Source organism: Cynoglossus semilaevis, chromosome 13, assembly GCF_000523025.1.
Source record: "Cynoglossus semilaevis isolate Cse_v1.0 chromosome 13, Cse_v1.0, whole genome shotgun sequence".
Lineage (NCBI taxonomy): Eukaryota > Metazoa > Chordata > Actinopteri > Pleuronectiformes > Cynoglossidae > Cynoglossus > Cynoglossus semilaevis.
In genome coordinates this window covers 15,522,669-15,543,789 of record NC_024319.1, presented here as the reverse complement: position 1 = coordinate 15,543,789, position 21,121 = coordinate 15,522,669, and the positions used below count along the sequence as shown (strand labels likewise).

The 21,121-nt window shown below is 39.3% G+C and overlaps 3 protein-coding genes across 3 annotated transcripts; 1 reads left to right on the top strand and 2 right to left on the bottom strand.

Moving 5' to 3' along the window:
• Window positions 1–22: 22 nt before the first annotated feature.
• sacm1lb (SAC1 like phosphatidylinositide phosphatase b) lies at window positions 23–6,422 on the bottom strand. Its single transcript, XM_008323852.3, has 20 exons — window positions 6,269–6,422; window positions 5,613–5,710; window positions 5,210–5,284; window positions 4,668–4,795; window positions 4,400–4,549; window positions 4,125–4,184; window positions 3,734–3,767; window positions 3,277–3,378; window positions 3,015–3,100; window positions 2,822–2,908; window positions 2,601–2,669; window positions 2,334–2,413; window positions 2,108–2,206; window positions 1,807–1,945; window positions 1,619–1,688; window positions 1,445–1,517; window positions 1,240–1,333; window positions 549–641; window positions 370–427; window positions 23–259 (listed from the first exon to the last, which is right to left on the bottom strand). Exons 1-20 carry the CDS (start codon window positions 6,295–6,297, stop codon window positions 123–125), a joined length of 1,761 nt encoding a protein of 586 aa, XP_008322074.1. The 5' UTR covers window positions 6,298–6,422; the 3' UTR covers window positions 23–122.
• Window positions 6,423–7,142: 720 nt separating this feature from the next.
• LOC103388724 (homeodomain-interacting protein kinase 2-like) lies at window positions 7,143–10,824 on the bottom strand. The gene has a single exon (XM_008323851.3). It carries the CDS (start codon window positions 10,230–10,232, stop codon window positions 8,310–8,312), a length of 1,923 nt encoding a protein of 640 aa, XP_008322073.1. The 5' UTR covers window positions 10,233–10,824; the 3' UTR covers window positions 7,143–8,309.
• Window positions 10,825–11,374: 550 nt separating this feature from the next.
• fbl (fibrillarin) lies at window positions 11,375–16,315 on the top strand. Its single transcript, XM_025061251.1, has 9 exons — window positions 11,375–11,531; window positions 12,694–12,768; window positions 12,879–13,046; window positions 13,354–13,448; window positions 13,630–13,800; window positions 14,058–14,190; window positions 14,349–14,461; window positions 14,576–14,721; window positions 15,360–16,315. The coding sequence occupies exons 1-9, from the start codon at window positions 11,522–11,524 to the stop codon at window positions 15,382–15,384; spliced, it is 936 nt and encodes a 311-aa protein (XP_024917019.1). The 5' UTR covers window positions 11,375–11,521; the 3' UTR covers window positions 15,385–16,315.
• The last annotated feature ends 4,806 nt before the right edge of the window (window positions 16,316–21,121 follow it).

Below are 21,121 nucleotides of genomic sequence, written 5' to 3'. Positions count from 1 at the left end.
CATGCCTGCTGCGGCGGATGGTGGTGGTGATGCTGCGGCTGCTGGGGGCAAAGTGATGATGAAGAGCCGGTGGATGAGGCGGTGAGCTCGCCAGGGCCGAGCTGCTTTCCACACACACACATTCAGTCCAGCTTCTCCTTTTGAACCAACTTAGGAGCATCTACAAAGTCACGCCCGTTGTACATGATCAGGACAAAAGTCGCTACGCTGGCTGAACCCCAGAACAGAACGTAGGCCAGTGTCTCCGTCCATGTGTCGCCTGAGAAATAACAGAAGGTCACATGCAACATGAGCAGGAAGAACATGTAGACGTTCTTCATTAAATGTCAATCATGGCAGAATTTACAAAAAAAATGAAGTCCATCTTACCAGCCATTAACAGGCAGATAATACACATGGAGAAAGCCACCACCATGATGATGGGTAACTAGACACCAAAAAAAGACAACATTATTGATATTATTTTTATTTACCTATTTAACCATTAAACAATATGATATAAAAGAGTGTAAACAGTAAAGGGCTAACACATGTAGGATTTTACTTACCGTCAGGAACTTCCAGTCTTTGGAGTCACACAGTTGAGCTGTCCAATCAGTTTCCTCCACAGCATAGTTACCCAGGAACAGATCAATGGAATCCTGTTTTAAAAGTCAGACTTAAGTGGAAACCAATTGACTGTTTAACCTTAATCTATTTGTTCAATTTCTACAATAGCATTAATATGCAGTGGTCAAATATTTGTTTTTCATCTAATGTAGAAGTTGAAGTGATTTTTTAAAAAAAAACTATACATTTCAGATTTATTTGACTAAGAAAACATGATAAAGAACATCTCAGCATTTCTACTGACTGTAGACTGTAGTCCCTGGACCTGGAGATTAGCAGGACTCCCCTCAGAGCCAACATCCTGATTGCTGCTCCGATTGTTAATTTAACAACTTTAACTGACGGTGTGTTTTATGCAGTTATAAAACAATAGTAACAAGGGTTGTGATTACGTACTATCGCATAAAAAGCAAAATACAAAACAATATAAAATCAATAAAAAGCTCAATGAAGTGCGTAAGAGTCAGATCGGATCTGATACACCTGTTACACGTTGTTCAAACATTTAGTTCACTGTTGACCTTGAAGTTTCACAGAAAAAAAAAGTAGTGACCTACTAAATAACCTCAGTAAAGAGCAGTCAGTAGAACATGTTCATGTAATACTGGAGTTGTGTGAGGTTGAGCCCACCTGTCTAAACCCATCAGAGAAGTTGTTCTTGTAATATCGGATCATGGAGTTCCAGCCGTCCATTATCAGACCCCACTGAGTTCTCTTTCCTGTCCTGAAATGTTAAGATAAATATGTTTTTATTACAGTAAGGTTACTTCTCAAAGCATTGTCTCTGTTTCAATAACTCAACTCAAATCGACTTGTTGGCAGTGTGAAAACTCACCGAGTGAAGTCTGTCTTCAAGGCACCAGTCCCAGCGTACTGTTTGGCACACGCATCAGCGTTGTCCGCCCACGCTGTGTTAGAACAAAAAGGCAAAGAAATATTTAGAATTTTTAAGAAATCAACAGGCTGCGTATTATAAAAGACTGCAACTACCGGAGAAATAAATACCCACCGCTTTTGTACATCTTCTCAAAGTCCAACTGCTCCTCTATTCGCTGACCCATGTGCAGGACACCCATCCTCTGCAGCCATAGACAATTCAAGTCTTCAAATTAAACTACTGCTACCAATGTATGTATGATATGTTCTTCCTCCATCTTTTCTTTCAGGTTCACTCATGGCAGGACCAGAGGCCGTTACCTGTAACTGTGACTGCAGCGATCGCCGGGCCAACAGACTTTGGATCACATTGGTCCGGTCCAGGCAGTCCATGCAGTTGCTGCGGAATGTTCCTTCCTGATTTGACAAAATGTTCCCATCTGCATCCACCAGGAAGTACCTGCACACAAACACACTCAATAATAAATCTACTGTGTGTGTGTGTGTGTGTGTATATACATATATACACACACACACATACATAAATGGTATGTAGAGTTAATGGTTTTTTTTCATGTGTCAATTTATAAAAGTGCAGCCTAAATGTTTGAAGTAAACTGACCCAAAATCATCCTGCATATCAGCGACCAAGTCCATCAGTAGTTGCAGGCGGTGCCACCTCATCCGACTGCACTCCTTATGAAAGTCAAAGGCTACATATCTACACAGATGGAAAAAAAAAAGAAATCAAATGACCACATTTATAATTAAAGCAGAACAAAAAAATGACGTAAATTGTATGTAAATGTAAATTGATAAAAGAAGAATGCTATGACTATAAATCTTACTTGATCATGCCGTTACCCAGGCTGGTCACCATCTTGTCAAACGCCAGCTCCAAGGGCTTTTCTGAACCCTTCTGGTTAATCTGTCAAAAAGGACACGATAAGAAGTTATTGTTTTTATCTGATGAAAAGACAACAAACAACATGTGTAATCATTTCCTTCGTGTGAAGTGTTTTTATTCCATATCTAGTGGGGTTGCTCATCGCATACAATGAAAGCACCGCCAGTTGTGACATTTATCTCTAAACACATTATGAAGGCCGTCTTACCAAGTTCAAAATCACTTGTCTTCCATAAAGAATAATCTGGGAGTCAAAGTGTCTCTGGAATCCATCCAACTGCCATCCCAGAAGAGACCGCATCACAAATGGAGAGAAATAAAATCATAAATATCTTCTTCTTCTTCTTAATTTTTGTTACTTTTGATGTTTTTGTAAAAAATGTTGAGAGACACTGATCTAAACCCATGTGAGTGTTAGTGTCCACTTACATGGTTGACTGACTTGTTGATCTGTGGTTTAGGCTTGTACTTGAGATTTGGCCTCTGAGACCAGTAGAATGGGATGGACCCTCTTGTCTAAACCATAAAAGAAGAGAAACCAAAAATATGAAGTTACTTGAAACCAAACCAAACTGCATGTCCTCAGTGATGAACAACAGTCTCCAGGACATGTGTGACTCACCTGAACAAACGAAGCCTTGGCACTGTTGTACTGCACTATCTGCTCTGTTTCCACATAGTTAGCAGCGTGGCCCTCGGAATCGATTCCTGATGGCAGAGACACAAAGTACTGCATTAGACTTGATCTTCCAACTACTGGGTAATAACTTATTTGTTATAGGTTTACTTATAGGTTTAACTAAATATTCTGTGTTCACTCGTATTTTCTTTTTCAGTTAAACTGAAGACAAAGCTGTGGACAGAGACGAGGAGGACGGCATTACCTCGAACGTAGTAACGGACACCGGCTCTGAAGCAGCTCCTCCTGGAGATGATACTCCAATCAAACGTCTTACCATTGATAAAGCTTGACTTCATGATGATGACTGGTCAACAAGTGTGTTAAGGTAACCAACAGTCCTTACATAAATCAGTGCTGAATATCTTATACACTTTTTTTGTAATTCATTGTATGGATTGAAAACTGGAATTCTTTTTTATCTAATGCTCGACATAAGAAGGTTTGCAGTCAACAGATTCTCTAAATGCTTCTACTCACATTTGTCAGTCAGAAGCTCATATGACATTATAAACATCATTAAACTAAAAATAAAGTCATACAAATCTGATGGAATAAGACACCTTATCTAGAACTTGATAACACGGGGTTATTAAAAGGCCTTATACTCATTCACTGATTGTCACAACATTTGGCATCCAGACAACAAAGAAGAAGGATACAGCCGTGGACAACAGGATACACAAACTTGTGTAACTGTAAAATGAGAGCAGTGATACATTGATTGAAGGTTAAGTGTCATTAGGGTAGTCTCATACAATACTAAAATAAAAATGAAAAAAAAAAAAAGTAATTAAAAAAATCTAGTGAAAATCAGAGAATTGTTCTAAATTTATCCCAGATAAATGGAACTCTACACAGAATCTTTTTGCTACTGCTGTGATTGTTAACCATTACTGGCACTCATTTGCAGTATTTAAATGGCAATTGGATGTGGCTTTAGCACCACCATCTGTTAACTGGGAGAAATTATTTCTTAAGAACCGTTCCTGACACCCATTATAAATTCCCCTTAGAAGCCTATTTTAGTAAACTAGACTCAACTTAACTCACCTCTGGCTGAGCAATAAATTCCCTTAGGAGGTGGCCGTTCCACACAAAACGCTGATCCGCCTGAAACAGAGAACATTTACAAACATTCTAGATAAAGCTATCATATAAAAGTCATGTTTTCATATTTTCTTCACTTTCACTACATCATTACATTGAAACTTTAGAAAAATACTATTTCAGGTTTATGAATAAAACTGGAATTTAATTTTATAAATAGGAAATGATAAGTCCCCAGTAGGAATTGATCCCATGTTAAGTGACTGTAAATGTCTAACCCTCTCCAGTAGGCTCATCTCCTGAAACTCAGGGCTGGTGTTGGCCAGGCGCTGCAGGGTGTGGGTCAAATCGTAGTCTGTGGCAAAGTAGAACCCATCAGTCTGGAGGACATTCTTTATCATTGACAGGAAGGTCTTGTTGTCTTGCATCTGAAGCAGAGGACGTAATAAGGAATGGTGGTGTGGAGTAAAAGATAAGACATTAAGACATGATTTTCTTTTGAAAGGTTTGGACTTGTCAGGGGTCCAACCATAGTCCACTAATTACCTGGCTGTCTCTCAGGTGCAGAATTGTCTTCTTATAGGAAATTATGTCAAAGTCTAGAGCCTTCCACACAGCATGGCCCAACAAATCTCCCACTTTCTGCTTCTTGGTGATGACAATCAGGTACATGCCTAACATAAACAGTTTAATTAACACAACACCATGCTTACGTTGACATTTTCTAACATTTCATAGTTCCAACATTTTGTTCAACAAGTTTTGGGAGACTACAACACAGAGTACAATCTTTCCACACACTGAGGAACCAACAAACAAAAGACAATACACACCTGAATAAAATGTTATTTTGTAGAAATATAACATGTCACTGGATTATTTAAATACACTTTGTGATATACTGTAAACCATTAAAAAATGTTCATGTTTGAAGAAAGATGAGATATTATACACATTTAAAAAACACAGACAAAACTCACTACAACCTCCATTATTTTAGACGTGTTATCATGATAATACTGATATGAATTTATTTTTGTTTTGCTATTCTTTCACAGTCACATCAGTCATGCCTTAATTATACTGACCTGCCACCAAGCGTATGGTCCCCATGAGCCCACATATTGGTCTGGTCTCGGCAGATGCAGGGATGTCCCTCCTCACTTAGGGGACAACAGAAGTCTGTTCATGATCTTATAAGAAATTTGGAGCTCACATGTTTCTTAGTTGCCATTTTGTTACAACTAGGGCAGTCAAGTAATGCTTTAACCGTGCTAATTTGTGATAAATTATTATTTATTATTAGGAATTACTAAAATCAATGTTGATTATCTCAAATAATTATGATTAATGTTATTAATCACCACCTATGTAGGGATTAATCTAATTTAAAAAATTGTAATCATTTAACAGTCCCAGTTATAAGTCAAATGGTACACGTGGTTTTATTTTTTTTTTATCTTAAATGTTTTAGCTGAAAGCACAGCTTACCTGTGAGTGTCATCTCAGTTGACACCCTGTCAATGGCCAAGACATCGCCTGAGTCGTCATCACAGGCCTCTATGTAAAACCTCTCTGGTGTGGTATGCCTGGTGAGAAGAAGACAAAAGGTGTTCAAAGGTGTTTTTATGCAATTTCACAGTTTCCTTACCAAGCATGATAGCAGCTACAAACCAATGTGAACCATAAAACACCAGCTAAAATATTTAAAACCACTACTAAACGCCTATAAAGTAATAATAACCAGAATTTAACAGTGACTCGGATTAACAACAAAGTCCCCAGCACAAAATGATAAAGCCTCCACCTGGCTTATAAACAGGTGGAGACAGATAAGACAGACGACCATGTGAACTGTTGCTGCTGATGTAAGATGAAACAGCAGCTAGTGGTGGTGAAGACCAACAGTGACTTTTATTGTCACATTAAAAACGCGTTTAGACAGAAAAACTTGTTTTCGATCAGTCAGTCTGTCTGTGACTCTCAGGTATCGAGTGTGTTTGCAGTAGCACGATGCTAAGCATATATAGAATGATCATAGTTGCACTGGCATTAGCCTGTCAGGGTCTATAAACACTTACACTCTCTGCCTTACATTTAGCTCAAACCGTTTAAAAACACCAGGTATTCGTGTTGTTTACACTTACAAGTTAAAACTGGCATAGGTGCTCGCCATCTTTCCTCCCGTCTGACCTCAGTGACGTGTCTTCTTCTTGCTGCGGGTTTCCGGCACAGTGCAGGAAGTCTCGCGATGCTGCAAGGGCGTTTCACGTAAATCACACAATACACAACGTTTAAAAAATGACATAAAACATGTCTCCTAAGGAAAGGCGAAATTGGTCAGTAATAACAACCTAAACAAAACGGCAACTGTTAAATGAAAATTGTGCGAAAAGAGTGCGCTAACAAATAACTACGTAGTAGACGACGTAGGATGCCGTGGCTGAACTACAACGTTCCTAACGTGAACTACAAAACAAAATTCACGTTGTATAAACATCTGTTTGGGGGGAGGGGGGCATTTAACTCATTTATAACTTTATTTATTTGAGGGGGCAGGTTTTTAACTTCTACCTATTTTGTACACTTATGTAGCTGCTCCTGTGCCAACTTTCAGCAGTTTTGCCATATTTGTTTTTTATATTTTACATAAGGTGAAAATGTGATTATCCTAATCAGTAAAGGAAGACTTACATATGTTCTAGAGTCATATGATTGAAGGGTTGTTAGTACTCTTGCCTCATTGTATATATACAAAGGCTACATCTTTTATATATAAATATATATATATATATATATATATTTATATATATATATATATATATGTGTGTGTGTGTGTATATAAATATATATATATATATATATATACACACACACACACATATATATATATATATATATAAATATATATATATATATATATATATTTATATATATATATATATATATGTGTGTGTGTGTATATATATATATATATATATATTTATATACACACACACACACATATATATATATATATATAAAGTTACAAGTAGTCAAACTGAGTTAGATTTTAATAATTATAAAAACTATATTAATAATGTCAGTGGTATTAGATATAGATTACGCCCAGCAGTTCTTTGGTCACACAAACATATAAGGTGATGTCAGTAACAAGGAGAGAGAAAAAGGGCACAAACTATTGGAAAAAAGAGAAGACAAGAATATGCATGTGTTTCTTTTATGTAGAGGGTGCTCCATGCAACATGGGCAGTTCAGGGCCCACAGCAGAAATTCTAAGGGATAACTCTGGTTCACCTGAGCCAGCCCTGAATACCTCAGACTTCTGGCGCTGAATTTGTTGATGTTGCTTTCATAACTGCCATGGCATGACTGGCAAAGCATAGTGACGTTAACAGTGTTTTCCTTGTTTTGTGACTAATTTTTAGATACCTTTTACAACATGATGACATATAGAGTCTAATGACCCTTACCAAAAAAAGACCTGTCACTTATGATTAAAATCAAAGCGTGATTCATTGATGGGTCTGTAATTAGTACAGTATGTCACTTACCAGCTTTTGTCAGTGTTGTGGAAGACAGGAATTAAGGTAACAAAGACAAATATTTTTTAAACACTGTGGCCAATTCTACAAAACAAATAACTGACAAATGCTTTCACCATTATAAAGGCCCTTTACTATAAGTATAACAAATTAGTGAAACAGGATGCAAACATACAAATGTCCCCTTCTTCCTGTAAGCTTGCATCAGTAACACCTGTTCTCTTCAGATACAAATATGTCCTGACCACCACCAAACTAACAATTTCTTCTCTGGGTGATAATCTACATCCTTACAGAACTTCATCTAAGTCCATCCGTTGAGTTTTGCTTCTCATGTTAAACGAAATGTGGTCAAAGTGATAACTTTAGTGGAAGAGGAAACAGCAGTGTCAGTTCACAAAAGACATTGACATTGTTTGACGGAAGGCTGGCAGGACTAGTGAAAAGCTTTTATGTTGTATTTCATAAACAAAAGATCTGACATAGATGGACAAGTCAGCTTTCCAGTGTAAGGCCTCATCAAACATGTTAATTACTAACTACTCTTTCAACAGGCCAAGCGGAGGCATGGACAAAGAATGTCTGTGAGGCAATGTCTCTGAACACAGGGAATTTGGAATTGTTTGAATTTCAAAAACCAGAGTCAGACAGGAGTTCCAGCTCTGGATTTGAGAGCTACAGGAGAGGGCGATGCATTGATTCCACTGTTTGTACAAATTACAATTGCTTCCTCCATGGTCCCTGTGGACGATGGTAGCAGAGCAGCGCTTGTAGCTGCAGTTTCTGCACAGTCTAATGAGTTACTCACCATTTCAGTGGAATCTACTCTGTTAAACAGCTTTGAAACTAATCTTTGAATTCTGTCAAAGAAACGTTTTTTGGCTCTAACTCTCGAAGTGGTGGTTGCGTCATCGGTGCTCATTTTGCTGTCATCAGAAACAAGACTTACTGTAGCGAGTGAAGTGTTATCAACCATGAAATCATCTGCATATTTTTTTTCCTGCGATCCGTTTCCAGTGCCAGAAGCTGCGGTTTCCGCCGTGCCAATGAGTTCATTGTTTGTGCAAAGGGTAATGGCTTCATCTATGATAGCTGTGGGTTGTGGTTTATCAATACTTGGAGCAAATTTTTCTTCCTGATCTACTGAACCCCCTGTGTGACTACTTGAAGCCCCCTTCTTAAACAGTCTTGAGACAAATGTGTGAATCCTTTTAAAAAAGTTACTTTTGACCTTCCCTCTCGGACCTCTGCTTCTTTCCTCATTGCTACTTTTATCCACATCAGAATCATGACTCGATGTCAGTGAAATCTCATCCAAAGCATCATCGTCCATGTTAGCCAGAACGCACAGGCTTTTTGGCCTGTTGTCTTTGATGGCAGCCGTTCTGTCTATGAGAGTAGCTGCTGTATCCGACCGAGAAGTAGGTGCTGGCTTTTCATTAGCGGTAGTAGCATTTTTTCCATGATCTGATGACCTGCTGTTGACAAACTCACTGGGAAACTGCTTCATGGTGAAAAAAGGATGACTTAGAGCTTCACTTGAATTAATTCTTTTTCTTGGATCTACTTGTAGAATCTCTGTCAGGAAGATTATAAAGGTCTGTGTGTCCTCACATCCGGCAGTGCCTGGTCGAGTCAGCACAATGTCGCTAAGACTGGAAAATGATTTGGAAGAGATGCTGTTTAGCGGCTCATGAACTGGGGTCATCTCGCTGCTGCTGACAGAGCTCAATGAGCTGTTCCCTGTTGAACAGCTGCACTCTGTTTTCATCTTCCATGAGTCTTTGTCTTTATAAAAATATTTACGAGTATAAACTCCAGTGTTCAGCAAGTGATCATCAGGATGACCAAGCAACTGCACAATTTCCTCCATTGTTCCCAGCTCACATTTTCCTGAAAACAAGTTATTGTTGATGTACATGCTGACCATAACACAGCCAAGAGCCCACATGTCCACAGCCTCATTCAGGGGAAGGCCCAGGTACACTTCAGGCGCCCGGTGCTCGGGAATGTACAAGATTTCACCAATGGACAGTTCTTTAACTTTACATGCCAAACCAAAGTCAATTAGCTTCACCCTTAAAGGATGTAGCCGATGATTGATTAACATTATATTGTCTAACTTGATGTCTCTGTGTATCATTCCTAAGCTCCTGAGAATGTTCAGAGCCACCAGGATCTGTTGTGTGATCACCTGAATTTCAGACAAATGGAATGGTCTTACAGAGCTCTCAAAAAGATCCAGAACAGTCATGTCAAGTCTTTCAAATTCCAGAAAAACATGTCCACTGAGCCCAAAATGCCTGTTAAACCGGATGAAGTTGTTGAGGTCTGGGTCAAAGGCTCGGAGTTGTTCATGGTTGTGCACCTCTTCTTGACCAAACTCTGCTTGATACCTTGGTATAACCTTAATAGCCACTGTGTCTGTGGTGTCCAATTTCATGCACTCGTACACATGACCAAAAGCTCCAATCCCTAGCAGCTTCTTCACTGTATAACCGTTTGACTCCAAAAGTGGCACATAACCATCTCGTCTGCTTAGATTTCCATCCATTTTCACATTCATGACATGTTACTGAACAGTGAAAGAAGCAAAGAGGAATGCTAATTCTGGAGTCACAAAAGCGAAATTTAGTAATGATGGTGTCTTTAAAGCAGTCAGTGTTTCTTTTCTGGTGTTTTACAGCAGTTGCCATCCATAATGACACATTCCTTTTTTGGATCACCTCATACTCTTTATTATTGGATGGTATTTGTGCCTGTTAGCAAGTTATCTTGGTGCAGTTGGCATCCATGAGTTAATAGCATGGATTAATAATATGTGGTATTTGGTACGTGTCATTACTTCCTTAGTAATCATCCAAAATGATAGTTGTTTTGTTGTGTGTTTTATGGCAGTTAAAATCCATTGCGTTGAATTACTGATTTCCTTTTCTGCTTCTTTATACAGTGTGCATCTGCAGTTTGGCTTCACTGTCCTTTGTCTGTGTTGTCTGATGATGTCACCATCAATTTGACTTTTATTGCTTTCATCAGATGACAAGAAGTCATGACAGGCAGGTTGGTTACAGCAGGGGGGTGTTAGTGAAATAGCACAAAAGTAGGAGAAATTGCAACTCTCCTGATGATGCAGTTGTGCACTTAACACATTGATTCCTCAATCAGGTTGGGAAATGATAAGTGTTTGATTTTCTTTTTTTGTGTGAAACAAAAAAGAATCAGACAAATGCAGTTCAGTGTGCCTGTCATTTGCAGTCTTCCAAATCATGAATCTTAGACATGGAGATTTGGAGATTTAAGGATTTTAAGTTCACAGCCAAGATTTGTGATAAATTTGTGATTTTTAAAAATCTTGTTGATTGTTGTTGTACATACACCAGTTGACTGGCAATGACATCAATAAATGTTCTGTTTTTAAGAGCTTGGCAACATTTTTAGTGATTAGTGTGTTATTTATTCACTTTTTCACTCTTTTTAAAACGTTTTGGAACAAAGTATGCCATTTGTTGTAGTATTGCAAGTGACAATGTTCATAATTTTTATAATAAAAATCCTCCCCATTTAATAATAGTGGTCTTCCGATGGTATGCAGACGAATAGGTCTGATTCTAGATAGCCTGCACAGACTGAGGAATGCAGCCCTTAATAAGATCAATAGATGGATGGTAATTGGCTGCTCTACACTCCGATCCAGTAGGCGGCGGTAATGCGCCTTTGCGCAGACAGGAACAAGAGAATAAGCTGGTGCACATGTGGTCACTGCTCAGTCCGTGTGTGAGTGTGTGTAAAGAGAAGCACGTCAGGCACAAGCAGGACAAGCAGAGGGAACATTTCTAACGTTTCATATCTGACAATATGAGGCCAGGTACAGTATTCATTTCCTTATTCTATAAACGTTAGACACAGTGGTTGACGGCTACGACCGACGACACTAGGCTATGTTTTTAAGCAGAGACTTGAAAAGACTTTGAGGCCTACACCGCCATGTTGCTCCCGTATTCTCCTAATGAACTTTCCACATGCTGCCAAAAGTTTGTGTTTTGTAGAATTTCTTGATACTTTATAAAACGCATGTGGGCAACGTACGTCTCCGGGCCGGGTTAGTATTGTTGGTGTTACACGGTATTGTTGGAATGGAATGATTTGATAAACGTATTTGGCGCACACGGTCTTTACACGTGTTGACTTCCACACGTTTACACGGCATTGATCACGAAGCAACACTCAACAAACTCCTGGGTCTCTGGAAGAACCCGGGTTTTAGCGCTTATGTTGGTATTTACATGATGTATCTCAAAGTTTTTCCGCAATGCAGCGAAGTTCTTATTTCCGAAGTTAAACTTAGTTTAATAAGAAAACCCCATCAAATTAAGCGAGTTTTTTCGGAAGCTGCTGGGTATACCATGTGTATTTTGGAACCGTCGACGACAGAGGGTCACAAGTGCTTATTTAGGATAGTATAGGAGTTTTTTCTTGTGATAATCATCAAAACATTTTGATATCTCGAATATTTGATTCAAACGCATAATTTTTAGCAAGTGATCGGTCTTCTTTGTGGAATTGGTTACCAATTGATACTAAATCTCATTTGGTAGTAGTTTTACAAATTAAAGCTGCAAAGCAATGAAAAGAAAAAAAACAAAACAAAAGAGGCCAAGTGGAGTGTTAACACGACCACCCTGGCTGAGCTCAGCTCAGAGGAGACAGGTTAATAGTCCCACCTCCCATTTCCAGGTGTCGTGGATGTCTGCAGGTGATCCAGCAGTGGCTTTAATTTAGGTCATATTTAAGGGCATATTCATTCTAAAACTGAAAAATAAAAGTTGTCATTGTTGTGGCTGCTAATTATAGGGACTTGAAAACAAAGACTTAATTACACTAACACAATGCAAATGTTGTCATCACCTATTATTGGTCCTAGATCTACTGTTCAGCAAATGTTATCATAAAACTATCACAGCGTCTTGCCTCCCAGTGCACCTTACCAGAGAAAGTTTTTAGACATTTATTTTTATTTTTTTGTGTAGGATTCACTCCTCGTGGAGATCGTGGTGGACGAGGTGGAGGTAGAGGAGGACGTGGTGGATTCGGAGGAGGGAGAGGTAAGAAAGGAGCTTAATGACTGGATGGTAATGCTTAAAGTTTAACCGTTAAACACATTTTCTACCAAATGTATTTTATAAAGGTTTTAAGAAAATATCTTGGTTCTCAGGTGGATTCAGGTCGCCAGAGGGTGGAGGAGGATTTCGTGGCAGAGGTGGCGGCGGAGGCGGATTTCGCGGTAGAGGTGGTGGAAGAGGGACACCAAGAGGAAGAGGTGGCGGCAGGGGAGGCTTTGGTGCAGGAAGGAAGGTGTTGGTGGAGCCCCACAGACACGAAGGTGTATATTTCTCTTGTATCCATGACATTCAGCCATTTTTATTTCGAGGATTCCAGTCCAACGTGATAATCAACAGGGAAGGCTATTCATGGCAATTAGATTCCAATGGCCAAATGTGTGTATTTAAGCAAGTAGTCCACAGTACAGTACAGCACACACAGACCAGCTTATGATACAGTTTATATATATTCTTTTCTATGTCCCATCAGCAACATCACAACTTGTGTTAACCTGTAGTATTGTTGGCTGGACAGTGGACTTGGTGTGTTTGTTAACGTGTTGACTGTATATCTGCTTGTGTATTCAGGAGTATTTATCTGCAGAGGGAAGGAAGATGCCCTTGTAACCAAAAACATGGTGGTTGGAGAGTCAGTGTACGGGGAGAAGAGGATCAGTGTGGAGGTAAAGTTTGAATGGCAGACTGGTCAAGTTATCCCCATTATTTTCTAACCACTGTTGCCATGTTCAAGGTCTTTTGGATGAATTATAAAAATCTAAATTCATAATTCATAAATCTAATTTGAATAGTATTGTGAGCTTTGGAAGAGTCAATAACAAGGACTTCATCTTTGTTGTTTTTCAGGAAGGGGAGACAAAAATTGAATACAGAGCCTGGAATCCATTCCGCTCAAAACTGGCAGCAGCCATCCTTGGAGGAGTAGACCAGATTCATATCAAACCTGGGGTAAAGGTCATGTACCTAGGGGCTGCCTCTGGAACCACAGTGTCACACGTCTCTGACATTGTAGGACCGGTGAGTAAAGAGTAGGACTGTAAATGTTTTTGCCAACTAGTTAATCACTCTTAATATTTCAAAAAATAGGAATGTATGAACCAGCATCAATGTCGAGGTTCCATGGAAACCAATATTCTGCATAATTAAACTTTTTACCAGCAGGGGGCAGGCTTTACCACTTATCATAAGACTAGTGCAGAGAAACGTTTTGTGAAGCAAATGTAACAATGCAAAGCAAATGCAAATGATGAGGCAATCTGCTTTATCTTTCTTAGGAAGGATTAGTTTACGCTGTGGAGTTTTCCCATCGATCGGGTCGTGACCTTCTTAATGTAGCAAAGAAGCGCACCAACATCATTCCCATCATTGAAGATGCACGCCACCCACACAAATACCGCATGCTGGTTGGTAGGTATCCTCTAATCTGAGCTGTGAAGATCTGGTGAACTTAAAATATTGCTTCATTTCACTTAATGTGTAGGCAGTGGAAAGAAACTCAGTCCATCAGTTGCATGTACTTTATTTTTTGTTTTGCACACTGTTGAGCTTTTAACTGTCTTTATTAGGTATGGTAGATGTCATTTTTGCTGATGTTGCCCAGCCTGACCAGACAAGAATTGTCGCATTGAATGCCCACAACTTCCTGAAGAATGGAGGGCATTTTGTTATTTCCATTAAGGTAGATTCAAAGTGTACTTTTAAGTACACTACATTGTTGAAACATTAAAAATAGGAAACATTTTACCTAAAGGAGAATTATTCCTCAGCTCTGTTTCTTATTCTTTGACTTTAGGCCAACTGCATAGACTCAACAGCAGCTCCAGAGGCAGTGTTTGCATCAGAGGTGAAGAAGATGAGTGCTGAGAACATGAAACCACAGGAGCAGCTCACACTGGAGCCGTATGAAAGAGACCACGCTGTGGTGGTGGGAATTTACAGGTAACAAATGCATTACATTGGATTTCGTAAAGTAACAGATGTAGATGAAATGCATAATTTGTCAATCTTAAATCACATAAGTGCTGTATTTGGCTCCCTCTGGTGGATCATTTGAGTAACTTTTTACCATACGTGCTAAAGACTTAATTGATATTGGAAGTACAGTTAAAGGACACCAGTGTCGCTTTCTTGGGCATTCGGTTTAATTAGGAGCAACAATGCATAACAGTTATCTTTCCCATCTTAGAATATTGAAAATGTCACATGTAAATAAATCATAAACCATTGAAAGAAGTGTCAAAATAATACAGATGAGTTTGGATGACAGACCTCAAAACTATCACCTAAATATGCACATTTGGGATCTCTCATTGTGTAGTTTTAAAACCAAAATCACAATTTGCATTATTCAATGGCTAAACAGTTTTACAATTACAAAATTTTCAAATGGACATGACCCTCACAGGGCTCCCACTTAAATTCATTACATTCCTGTTTGCTGTTAATTAAATTAGTTTGCTATTAAATTAAACCTTTTTTAATTGATTTTGTTTTTTTTGCAAATGTTTATTTAATCTTGGTCAGGCAACTTTGTCTTGTGCCTGGTCTTTAATAATTTTTCCTTTGTTTTCACCCAGACCTCCACCTAAACAGAAGAAATGAAGAGTAAAGGAAGTCACGGAGAGGATGAATTTACCATTTCACCTACCTTCTACTTTGTGTTCTATTGTCTTTCCTACTCTGCGCTTTACTTCCACTCGTTACACTTCTGCAGCTTACAAACCTGACTAGCACTCAGGGCAAGGAGGTTACTTTATTAGGTTATTTTAGCCTTTAGAAAATTTTACAATTAAATCTTCACACTGATAAGTAAGAGGTTTTTGGCAAGTGAAGAAAGTGTTGGTAGTGCAAGTCCTTTATGAAAAGTTTAAACTTTAATTTGGTTGCACATTCTTAAAGTGGGGTTTAATTAAGTCTATTAAACTAAATTAGCTTTTCTTCTCTGTCTTCACAAACTTTGTCCAGATAACTAGTTGCCTTCATAGCCTGAAAAATGTCAACTGAACTTGAACTCAACTGAAATGAATTTTGTATCTGCTGTAGGAAGTTAAGATATTTTGGATGTTCCACATGTTTGATCCCATTTCATATCTGTGATCAGGTCATTGTCTTTACAATTTCTTTCTGTCTTTCGTTTCCTTGTCCTGGTAACTGGTAAATCTTGAGTTATTCACGTTTATGTACCATGTATGACTGGTATGACTTTGTAAGATATCATTTTGAACTTCTGTATGGTTAAAGTGTTCTAAGGGCAGTGCATGTGGAGAGCTTCATATTGCCACACACTCTGGCCTTGTAGGCAAAGAAGCCTGAATGCTGATCCGTTTGGTGGTGAGGTGGTAAACTGACCCTGCGTGTCTGTGTACAAATATAGAAAGTGACTTTTTCACTCAGACTTGTAATATGATACTGGTATAACTTTTGTGTTGGCAGAGTATTATGCAGAAAAGTTGTAGATTTATTACAACAACTTGACATGTTTTGACAAAACCAACAACTTTGTTTTAATAAAATGTTTGATTTTTGATTATAATTTTTGGTTTCAAGAATTGTATTTCAAAAGGCTGGTAGGACCAAGTAATGGGGTTTACATTTTATGGACAAAATTTTAGCAGGTAAATGATTGTTCATCTTATGATAAACCTTTTTAGGCATTTCTGAGTCAGCCAATCAAAAGGTCAATAGTTGTACAGTATTTGCATGGTTATGGGACCTTGATTATTTTATTAACAGGGTATAAAGTTGTTAAACTTAATTTCAGAAGAGAAAAGAGTCAAGTTCTTAGTTTTAAGAAATACATTTTAATGAAATGAGAATTGGCATTCTTAAATTATACAATGGCATAGCACGCCCATTTGTTACGAATATGATACACTGGTCAGAATTAAGTATTGATGGTTTCATTTAATACGTATTTACACGTCCACATTCTGCGTAAATCTTTTTTGATTTCGACTTCGATCTTAATTTAATAATGATTATTTCTGTCCAAATTCCGGGAAACGGGTCAGACTTAACTCAGCTTACCCGTTCTGCCCAAAACCACCACCGTAAAACTAAGAATTATTTTAAGTTTTGCAATTTTTAAACTTCATGTATGTTACTTGTCCGCGATGGATTTGTTTTGGCAGCCATTTTGTGGGAAATTTCTCTGGAACGCGCCGGGCCGTACTTGACTGGTGTCGGGAGTGCGCTCTCAATGCAGCCCCTCTCTCCTCTGACCGATATTACCATCACGGAGGGGCTGACCGGCACTGAGCTTACACTGTCTGTGTGTGTGTGTGCGCGCGCAAAAAATAGACGTGTAATTGCTCTACAGCGTCCACTTGTATTGTCCGTCGGTCCTCGACCGGCCGTTGCCCGCCCAACAGGCTGCAGAGTGCGGACTCGTCTTCCTCCAAATTCCAATGGCAGACTTTTATTAGACAGCTAGCATGCTAGCTCAACGCTAGCGGGCTAATGCTAGCATTTACCTCTAAATTAATTTTATTTAGGAAAGAGAGTAAGCTTAGACAGCCGGTGAGTCCGTGCTGCAATTGAAGTTAGCAGGAGAAAATCCCGACCGAGTAAGAAGTGAATGTGGTAAAGGGGAAGAAGAGGAGGACTGAGCTTGAAGTTCTGCCCACCTCCCCTCAGGCGCGGCTAACTGTGCTGCTCCTGCTGCTGCGCCGGTGATCACTTACCATCGACAAGTCGCTCACTGGGCTCAGGAGACTTAGCGCGTTTTTCCCTTCTCCTGGAAATCAATCACTTTGGGATTTGATTAATTTTTTTAAAGACAAAACTGGCAAACATTTCTGCACCATCACATTTGGATTTGCTGCTGTGGAAGAAGAACGATTGACCCGGGGGAGGGGGCTCGGTTCGTGCGGACAGAGGAAAATAGGGGTTCCGAACATGGCTGCAACGCGGAACTTGGTTCGACACACCGCCTGAGGTAAGGTTTAAATGACCGGCATTGGTTTAAAAATCTACCGTGTATGGTTATGCGCCTCATTTGTGTTATGTGTAAAACAGAGACAGGGTAGTGAATGGGAAGCAACAGTGCTTTACTGGTAGCGGTATGTTACCCCATCCATCCCTGCGTTATTCGCCCCTGTCAGCCGGCCTCGTGTCCCCATTCCTCTGCCACTGCCATTCAGATGCTTTACAGGTTCGAGCCATGCTTCACTCCTGTGGAGCTGCTGGCTGTACCGCCAATTGAAACATTACATCGCAATTTACTGTCTTTAACAGTGTCCTCCAAGTCTACTGTTATGAACCCCCCCCACCCCCCGTCCTTCTGCCTCCTTTGGTGACTGAGTCCTTTCCAAACCATCTAGCGGATGAACTAAGGGTTGGCTTTAGCCATTAAAGGGCTGGTGATTGATGCCACCGGTGTGCGTGTATCTGGGCAAGTTTCATTTGCAGCCACCTTGTGTGAGTGCACGACACTTGGTTAAAAGACATAGGAAAAAGGATGCCGGCTGCACAAAAACGAAAGGAGAGATGGATAATGGGAGCATGAATGGATGAGTTGCTGCATGATGGGAGAGTGTTGATGATCTTTGGTATTGGACTGTAATATGCAGGTGTGTCATGTCGGATGGTAATAGCTTTAGGTGGCTCAGCAGCCATCCACAATTCCCCCGACTGTCCTCTGTAGATCTGCAACATTTCATCTGCCATGACAGTTAACGGTATCCACTAGCTTAGCTACTGCATCAGCCCCAGCCCCTACCCTGCCCTCTAGTAAAGGGACAGGCTCTTGGGTGCCGGGAGATGAGTGCTCATGGGCAGTGAATAGAACTGAGGAAGGACCGGAGCTGATCCGCAGCTGGACCTGGATCTCCCCAGTCTGTCCTCACCTAGAGCTTTTTGTTGTCATCTCTGTCTTTGGATTAACGGGAGATGACATTATTTAATTTGGATGTAGACTTGTCGTAGATGCTTTCCTCCACACCCACCCAGCTTAACTTGCGGATACCATTTTTGTCTAGTAGGCCTCCTCAATCATTTGAGATTTCATTTTAAGGTTTGTCTTCGAAAGCACTGGCCATGTGTGGATTTTAGCTTGTTTGATAAGGACTTTTAGTCAGGAGTCAGTGTAAAGGACCAGATCTAGGCCATACTGTAAGGGCTCTTTCTCAGAACAGCACTTGCCATGTGTCGGTGAAGGGAATTTGCACTTTGAATGTAGGCTACATGCTTCAAGTAGTCATATTTGTGTCATGTCATCAATGATATCATGAATAGATGTTGTGTCAACTACTGTAGAAGCAATGAGTTTTCTTCATGAACCGTGTCTCTTTTAAGACTGCTGCCTAGCTACAGTAGGTTCAGCCATCACCAGTAGCTGAGCAGCACTTGATGGTAGCTTGAGGATTCGCTTCTTTCCACATACCAAAATGCACACGATTTGTTCCTGGTCTTCGTGTTGCAAAAACTGCAAATAAGTCATGCCAATCAAAACATTGGTTTCACTAATATCCTACATTTTCAATTGCAGACACATTTAATAAATGCACATGAGACTGGAAGTTTCTTGGTATCATGACAAGACAAAATATATGCACATACATTCATATTTTTTGTTTTGCTAATGTATACATCTCTCTCCTCTAGTGGCTGTAATCATTTGTCTGCTTAAAGCAAGCCTTGTAGTGGACAGACAGTATTACTTATTTTCCTAGAATCCTCAACCTTTTGGCATGGTCTCCCAACCCCTCTGCCCCGTGTGCCCACAAATATGAATTTATCCAATAATTAAAGCAGTTACTCAGGTTGAAACATCCCACTTCAAGAACTACATCTGTGCTTCTGGCTCCATTGTATTTTCAGACATGCGTGCAAGAGTAGCAGCAGAAAGTTCAGAACGTTATGATCTAGATGTGTACAGTTTTGTAATAGTGCAGTTGCCACATTTTTGGTAAAACTGCAGCAAACTGCCACCATTACTATCACAACTACTAAAACATAAATATGGTTGGACTTCTACTGATGTCGTAATAAAAAAAATTGTAAACAAAATAGTAAAACTATGGTGATTTTGTTACAGTTATTATTAAAATAAATAATGAAAATAATGACTACGCAAACCTATTATTTTGTTATTCAATTTTTCATTTAAACATTTTAGTGGAACAGAGGCAAATACATAATCAACCCCTTTGTCACCACTGCCTGTAATTTTTTATAATTGATTAAGGTGTTCTACCATTTCAATGTAGATGTTAGATTGGGTTTTCTCTTTGTGACTGTTGAGTCAAAAGCAGCTCATTCTGTTCTCAGTTGCAAGGCGGTTTCAGGTTCAAGTCACAATCAATGAATTGCTTTTGGAACCTACAATAAAAAAGGTTACTGTAAAATAAAAAATAGAAATACTGTTATTTGTGAGATTTTCATGCATATTGGTGTCGTTCCCCTCTCCCCCATAACCAAAATTGTTAAAAGACAATTTGTAATATAACTGTAAGACAGTGTGGTTCTGTAGATTCATGAGTAGTGACTTTTCATTGGATGGTCAGCTAATGCATTTAATTACCTTTCTAAAGAGGTAATTAGCTTCATGCAGTTAGACTGGCATTACAAGCAGAACTGTATCTGCCCTTTATGTGAAAAAAAAAGATTCAAAGTCAAGGTGTAATATGTAGATGATAGTGGAGGGAGAATAGCAGCAGATCTAAAACATCCCTATCCAACTATGCAGGATCAAATTAATAGCACAGTGAAAACAATTCACCAGTTCATCGTCTTTTGCACAAATGTATCTTTTCAACCCACTGTCTGCACTTGGCCTGTTGCATCTCTGGGAAATCAATGTTCATTGTCGGTTTTGTCTGGCAAGGTTTTTTTTCATCCATGAACCTTCTGTGTTGTTTTATACCATTCTTGTCTGGCTGGTTGAAGACATGCACTGAGGGAGCTGGGGTGCAGTTTATAGGTTTTCTCAGCATTGTCAATCTTGCTAACCCAAACTAAATGACCGTGGTAGGAAACGTTTGTGTTTTTTACATGACTTGATTTTTCTTTGATGTCCAGAGTCCAGTTTTCTTTTTTTTAAAATGCTACAAAAGGAAAGTTGACTCATCAAATGTGATGATGTGATAAACAAACACGAACATTTTGATGTTAAACAACTACAGCACTGTTCATACACTAATATAATATAATATAATATAATATAATATAATATAATATAGCGTACCTTATCCAGCAGTGCACTTGTGCAACTGGAATATCATTCAACGAACCTTGGTTAAAACACTGTACTTACTGTGGTATAGTCTGTGACTGATGTGCTGTGTTTTTTCTTCATGCTATGCTAATGGCTTGATCACTGTACAGCTACTGTTCAGCA